This window comes from Brachyhypopomus gauderio, chromosome 14 (assembly GCF_052324685.1).
Source record: "Brachyhypopomus gauderio isolate BG-103 chromosome 14, BGAUD_0.2, whole genome shotgun sequence".
NCBI classification, from domain to species: Eukaryota; Metazoa; Chordata; class Actinopteri; order Gymnotiformes; family Hypopomidae; genus Brachyhypopomus; species Brachyhypopomus gauderio.
Genome location: NC_135224.1, coordinates 3,587,354 through 3,594,997, shown reverse-complemented (window position 1 = coordinate 3,594,997; position 7,644 = coordinate 3,587,354). Strand labels below are relative to the sequence as shown.

General features: G+C 37.5%; 1 protein-coding gene across 2 annotated transcripts; it reads right to left on the bottom strand.

Annotated features, from left to right (window-relative positions):
* Window positions 1–1,617: 1,617 nt before the first annotated feature.
* On the bottom strand, window positions 1,618–4,444 carry LOC143475132 (uncharacterized). Of its 2 annotated transcripts, XM_076972877.1 has the most exons (3): window positions 4,232–4,444; window positions 3,707–3,749; window positions 1,618–3,416 (listed from the first exon to the last, which is right to left on the bottom strand). In XM_076972877.1, exons 2-3 carry the CDS (start codon window positions 3,715–3,717, stop codon window positions 1,766–1,768), a joined length of 1,662 nt encoding a protein of 553 aa, XP_076828992.1. In that variant the 5' UTR covers window positions 3,718–3,749; window positions 4,232–4,444; the 3' UTR covers window positions 1,618–1,765. The 2 variants fall into 2 exon arrangements, with proteins under 2 accessions (XP_076828992.1, XP_076828993.1); XM_076972878.1 differs by lacking the exon at window positions 4,232–4,444 and having other exon boundaries at window positions 3,707–3,774.
* Window positions 4,445–7,644: the final 3,200 nt, after the last annotated feature.

The window sequence follows — 7,644 nt, the reverse complement described above, 5'->3', positions numbered from 1 at the left end:
AACAGTTTCTGTAATTTGATTTCTAAGAGACTAGATAACCAGGCTAAAAAAGATGAACTAGAAAAGCTACTTCATAGCAGTGTACTGTCTGTCATGTTAGTTGAGCTAAATGCTTAACAAAAGATACACAAGAACAGAGGTCAGATGTCAAATGCCAAACACAGTGAACAAGTCCCTGTACTCATCTGTACCTAATCTGACCTCCCCGAACATAATAGAAAACAAAAGTCTATATGGCAAATATATACATACAACTATTTATATAGTTATCTACTTACATTTGTCAAATTATGAAACAAATTTCAATATCAGAAAAAGATAACCAGAGTGAACACAAAATGCCAGGTTTACTTAAAAAGCAATCTGTCACGTTACAGCCCCAGACACCCTCCCTTTGGGTGTGTGTTTGTGTAGCCAGCGTCTATGTATTGACAACTATGTACTTCCTGTGGCTGTGGTCATTTGTGTATGCGTTCACCTGTCTCCTCAGTCTAATGTGTTACACGCAGGGCTTGTTAGGTTTTAAGTATATATTGTGTGAGTTAGTCCTGCTGAGGCTACAATAACTCCATCTCGAAGACTTTGATTATTCTAATTAACAGGTTTGTATATATACATTATTTATGATTTATTATACAATATTTATTATTTTTGAAGCTTCTTCTGAACTTTTTCTGGATACACTCTGTACTGTATGCTGCCCTGTTTAGTGAGTTAAGTATTTACCAAGAATGGCCACAGGGTGGAGACAGAGGTTGCCTGGTTCACTCCCTGTGCAGGTACCAATACTGTCCTTAAAACCTACAAGAGATCATCCCGGATTACATTCCCCAAGAACACCTCTTCCAAATGGATTCGTTAAAAATGTTATGTTAAAAATGTAACTAATTTGAATCAATTGATTTAATCTTCTAACATCTTTATCAAGTATTTTATAACAATAACAATTTAAAAGATTGATTGCACTACACAGTGGGGAAAAATGTTCAGGACGGAAGGACTGAACTGAAAAAATTATAAATATTGTATAATGTGTCTGCAATGTGTCCTAGGGCTCTTAATAAAATACTGAGTAAACAACAGTCACAACAAAACACTTTTTATGTGTGTGTGAATGTATAAAAATGTCGAGTCAGCATGTAGTTGCACAACGCACAATTAAAACATTTGAGACTGCCAACTGGATTCATTAAAAAGGAAGGAAAATTATTTACAAGAAACTGAGAACTAAATGGTCCTTCAAATTAGTTCCTTTTAAAAACAGAAACAGGGTAGATTTGGGAAAACATGACCTATCTGTGAGTCTTCTGAGTCCAGCAATGTTTATTACGGGAAATACTTTCTGTCTGGAAAGTATAAAGACAGGAAAAATATATATTTGGGAAGATCAAAGACAATAATGAGATTATGTCATGGATGAAAACAACTAAAAGTATGTGCTTATAGCAAAACAAATTCATGACCTTGGTGTTACTACAGATATGGTTTTAGAAAAGGGAGATTAGAAGAAAGATTAGCTTAATAAATGTCTTATGAATGATAAGAATGGAATATCAAACAAAAATCACATCACATTGCAATGTTTAAATGAATCAATATTCCCCCTCCTATTAACCAGACCTTCAATGATCTTGTCTGCAAGTTTCACCTATTATAAAGAACATACTCAAGATAACAAACACAACAGTAAATTGGTATCAAAGCTTCAGATAGATGTGTAAATACCTCTTATACATTTTCATTCATTTACTGGACAGGACACTGATTACTTTTTAAACCCTATTCTGAAATATGTCAGCGCTGCCTGAACTCTTTCCTGTGATTCAGGTTGAATTTTTCTCAGCTCCTTTAGTTTCTCAGTCTTCCCAAATTTTTTAGTTTCCTCAGCCAGGGGGATCAAATAGTCAAGACTCTCAATGATGAAGGCAGAGTCTGGTTTTAGTGCAATCTCAGACAGTATGATGATGGATGTGCAGGCCTCTTCCACCAGTCTGGCTTTGTCTTCATTAGTCTTAGTAATGTCGGCTTTGACTTCATTCTGCAAGCTCTCGTTCTCTTCCATTTCTTTTATGTTTTTCTTATGGTTGGATTTGAGTTGTTTAAATGCTTCTGTGTCAAAACGAATGTTTCCTCTTGAATTCTCTTTGCTTTCATATTGATTTTTGAGATCTTTGTATGTCATTGTGACACTTTCGATGTTTGTAACGTACTTCTTGTTTTCTTTGACATGTTTGGAGTGGTGGCACTTCTGTGTGCAAACAATACAGTGTTCATTTTGTATGACGTAACACCATGAGGCACTGGGAGCAAACCAGCAGTTGTGTTCATGGCAGTTCTCTTCACACACAGAGCAGCAGGTTGCCTCCTTATCCCACAATGAAGTACCTTCAATGGGGACTTTTACTTTGTAAGACTTGGTGACAGTAAAGGTAAAGTTTTCATCTTTTTTAATATGGTCTTTAATAATTTCCAGTTCTTCCTTTATCTGATGTAGTTTCTTGTATTTTAGCTCAGTGTACTCAGTGAGGTCATGTAGATTGCCTAAAATAATTTTAAGTTGAGTGCACTCTCTCAGAACACGTTCAGTCTCCTTCAAGCTGTTTCTGTTAAGACTGCCCAGGGAATCAAAAAAAGTTTCAAAACTGTTGTTAGCCCAGACATTCTGGTAGAATTGTTTTTTATTGTTCCATGACTCAGACTGGCGGTTGTTGAATGTATAAACCACAGGGTTGTTTTGCTCATCTTTCTTGCATGGTATATCTGCATTCTTGATGGCACCAATGGCATTTGTTGGGTGTCCTCCATCTGAGTGTGTAGCTAAAACAACGATGTTCTCCTCTATGTCTTTGCCAAACAGAGAAAGAACTGCATCAAATATGTAGTGCTGCCTTGCAGAGAGTTGATTATGAGATGCCTTGATGACCAAGCACACTGCATCAACATCTTTCACACCAGTGTCATTTATAAAAAGTTTATGCAAATTCTCAACAATCTGTCTGTCATATTCAGCTCCTTTGGTATGTCCATAACCTGGAGTGTCAATGATCATAAGAGAATCTTTGCTGTATGGGACAAATATTTCATAAACAGTGATGCTATTTGTTTGTGTTATTGACTCATCTGAGGTCCTTTCTTCTGTGATCTCAAACCACACTGCATCTTTAAACTTTACCCCAAGTGTGTAATTTACCAAGCAATTGATCAGGGTTGTTTTGCCTGTTCTTGTTTCTCCCACCATCAGGAGGATTTTGTTGGGTTTAGTGATGTCTCGCTGACCAAATGTCCATTTTCTGACCTTGCCGTCTGTATCAAGATTACTTTGAGTTGTGATTAGACGATACAGGGCTGGTGGGCCATTTCTGATAACTTCACTCTTCCGAATTAAATCACGTATATATGATGATGCCTCTTCAAGTCTGTGTATCAGAGGTATGTGTAATTTATTCTGACAATTAATTAAGATATTAATTAAGGTTATATAAACTTAGTTTCTCATAATTTGGTCTTAAATAGTACAACAGTACGCAAAAACAGATGAATTTTATTTAATCACCAAAGTCCTGTCTTTGTTTACTATTTTAAACAAGGGTGGACAAAGTTTAAATGTTCTTGTTTCTTTTTATTGCACACACATGCACTTTAATTTCTTTTTTCCACTTGCCATTACAGACAGACCTCCTGAAAGGTTGTTTAACTGGTAACTTACCTATGAGCCATAATGAAGATAATCACAGAAGATCCTGGTGTAACTGTGATGTAATAATAGAATGTTAACATTTGTTAATACACAGTCATTTCACTCCTGTCACTGTAGGCCATCCCCAGTCTCTAAGGGAGACGCCCACATCACCTACACTCCTCCCTCAGTCTCAATCACCCAATAATTAATGGATGATTCATAAATCAAATCATTAACAAATCATTTATATATATTTTTAACCCCTCCTCATCACGGTCAGCTGTGTAACATATCGTTCCCGTCCATACTGTGCGTTGCTCTCTGACTCTTGAGAAACTGTTGGAGATGTTACTCGCTGTCAGAGTGGTTGACCCTTGATCCTTCAGTGTTTTCACACACTGCATGTCCTTATTTTGCACTACCGCGATGACCTGCGTTGCTGTCACTACGTGGCATGATTAAAGACTCTCCCACCTCACACCCTGCTCCCTCATTTACTCAACTCAAAAAGTCAAGAGAAGACTGGTGGAAAAAAGTTAATCTTTAACATACCTTTTCTTAAATGTCTCAGATGTAAAATATAGAGGGGCTATTAATCAGCCAGTATAATACTTCAGTTAATCCAGAGTGAAAATAATGCTATCTGAAGTCTTGAAAAGAGTCAGGAAACCATGAACCAGAAGAATTTAGAAGTTTTAAACTGAAAATGGCTAAATCTCACTTATAATCCTGTTAGAAAATGTAATCTAGTCATTGGAGGTAAAATGAAACATTATCCACAGAGAGATGATTACCATACCAAGAAACTGGCATGAGACACTGATTTTATAGATGATCATTTCAATATCTAATCTATACTCCAGCCAATTACATGTGTTGTGTAAACTGTAGCTAGGCATAAAGGCATACCCAAGGTTTTATGTGTGTATTTCACCAGTTGTATGAAGTCTCTGTGTCCCCTATTGATAACCACAGAAACCTGCAGAATAAGGTCATGGTCTTCTGATTGAAGATATACCTGCAGATTGTGGACATGAATGTAAGAAGGATAAAATATATGTTTGTAGACTTATCATCACAGATCTTTAGAGAACAAAAAGAGGAAAATCAAACTTTTGAGCTTGATCTTATAAATAGACCTTAGTGATTCCTATTTTCCTTTTTATTATTTAGCTTTTTATTTATGCAATTTTGCCTGGATGTTATATGTCATGTTGGCTTATTTTATACAAGCATAATGTAGCAAGAGGATGCAAAAGCTATTGGTGATTGTATTAGCCAATCAGAAACTCACACCCTGTTATTATGTTTATGCGCATAGCGCAAAGTTTTTCAATTCTTTACATAGAATCGTCGCAGGCTGCAGTACTGAACACCTTGTCGTAATTCGGGTGCTGTAGCTAGACGGTCCATTATTGCACTTCCTGTGAACAAACCTTCACTAAACAGTGTAAACCCTTGTCACCTACTCACACTTTCTCCGAAAAGGCAGCTAGAAGCATCAGTGTAAAGAGGAAGTGAGGTGTGCAGGCCACTATCCCGACAGCTAACGTGGCACAGAAGCTAGCCTAGTCAGAGGACAGAGACAGAGAGAAAATACAATATATAAACTTCTAGTGCCTTTTTAGTATATTACTTAATTGCAGAATACATTTTTTAAACACTTATAGAAGCCGCCACAAATAGAAGCACATATAGTTCCCACTGTACAAATGTTACAATGATTTTTAAACTTTTACACTGGTCCCTGAGAATCTGTCCTGGTTTGCATTCACTGTAGAGGAGCAGTGGACCAGATTACAAGAAGCCTAACCATTTATAAGCAGGAGTTATCTCTCTCAGGCAGGGCACCACCTGTTTTCCTCTTTTATCATCCAGTATGCTTAGTCAACCTGCACAATTGTTATGAAGGAATCCTGGACATGCAAAAAATATACCCAGACATTTATGTAGATGGTAAAACTTCCATTCAGCATACCATGCTAGGCTACATTACACAGATGTTAGACAAACTTCCTACAAGCAAAGACTAAACAGGACATCATCAAAGCAGCAACTATTAATAACGAGGACAGTCATGGCCTGGTGGTAGGGAATTGGGAATTGGTCTTGTGACCGGAGGGTCGTGGGTTCAATTCCCAGACCTGAGGCCATGACTGAGGTGCCCTTGAGCAAGGCACCTAACCCCAACTGCTCCCCGGGCGCCGGGCTAGGGCTGCCCACCGCTCTGGGCACGTGTGATCCACAGCCCCCTAGTAATCAGTAGTGTGTTTGTGTGTGTGTTCAAACTGCACAGATGGGTTAAAAGCGGAGGACAAATTTTGATTGCGGTGTAAAAATTACAATTGACAAAAATATGAAAAAATAATAATAAAATAAAATAAAATAACATTGTCTGCTCCTGGAGCAGAGGACTGCTCCAGAGGCCAATCAGAGGACTGCTCCAGACACCAATCAGAGGACTGATCCAGAGGCCAATCAGAGGACTGCTCCAGAGGTCAAGATCCAGAGGCCAATCAGAGGACTGCTCCAGAGGCCTCTTATTGCTCTGCAAATGGGGCATTACAAAGGACATCATTTAAGCAGTTTAAGCAGCAGACAATAATACTGAGGACAATAACAGAGATGACAAGTACTTATTATTCAACATTCTTGTTCCAAAAGAGTCCCATAGGTCCTCAAGGCCATCCGGCAGTTTGTTCCACTGAGTGTGCGTTGTAAAGAATTTAAGTCTTGCATAATGTCCTAAAGGTCATCTCTAGGGTGAACAGCAGTAGATTCACACTAAGAGGCTATATTGAAAAGGAATGACCTCATCTGGATAATATTAAGGCCATCATAGTGCCTTACTATAATCCAGTCAACTACAGCAGAGTTCATGACCCTGCCAAAAACACTGTGAAAAAGAAAACCAGTTAAATAAATCTGCGACAGTACCTGCAGACCACGCTAACAACTCATTACCAGTATGCCTCTAGTGCAGTCACTGTTTCTTGCCCTAATGAATCTGAATGTAACATTTTTACTTTATACACAATAAGGGTTCTTATGTCAAGTTTGTATAAGAACCTTTTCAATGCTATATATGCATACAGAACCATGTACAACACATCACTCTTGTAATGGAAAATCTTATATTTTATTCCTTTCCATAAGTATTTCATAAAGATGTGACATTCATGTGATCCTTTCTTTAAATGTTCAATACCACGTGCATAATGTGTGTTAGCATTATTGTCTTACAGTTCTGAGTTATTTTGGCTCCACATTGTGTCGTAGCTAGTCCTCCAGTTCATAAAACATCACCTTGTACGTGAAGCTCATTACACTTCTGACAGAAGCTAAAGGAACAACTCATGCACCTTCACACACCCCTCATTAAAATACCATCTGTTGAATTCAGAGACTTTGCTTTATATGGTTTAACCTACACATCAGTCACCAAAATACATGAGATGTTAACCAGACACTGGAATCCTGAGATCATTAGGCGAGTATATTTTTGGTACTATGATTATGATATGATAACTTAGTTCACTGAGCACTCTAGTTTTGTCCTAACTAGATAAAAGCATATGTAAAATGTTTTTGTGATTCTTAGCATGACTGAAAGGCATTCAATCACTCTGAGTGCTACGATAACAACCGATCTTTGGTAATTACATTTTATTAAAAACATTTAACACCCAAGAATCAGTGTGTCTTTGTTTGGTTATACATAATGCTGCGCCGTTTACTTTGATGGATAAAAATTAGCCCTTATTTATGCATAGACAGAAATCTATCTGTGTAGCGTGCGCACGAGGGGATTCAGATGTGACTTGTTGGTATCTAAAAATATCAACTTAGTATCTCAAAATATCGACTTAGTAACTAGAAAAAATTACTTAGTATTTCGAAATAACGAGATAGCAATTTATGATGAGAAAAAATACGCGCTGGATTAGTTATTTTCAGACACGTAT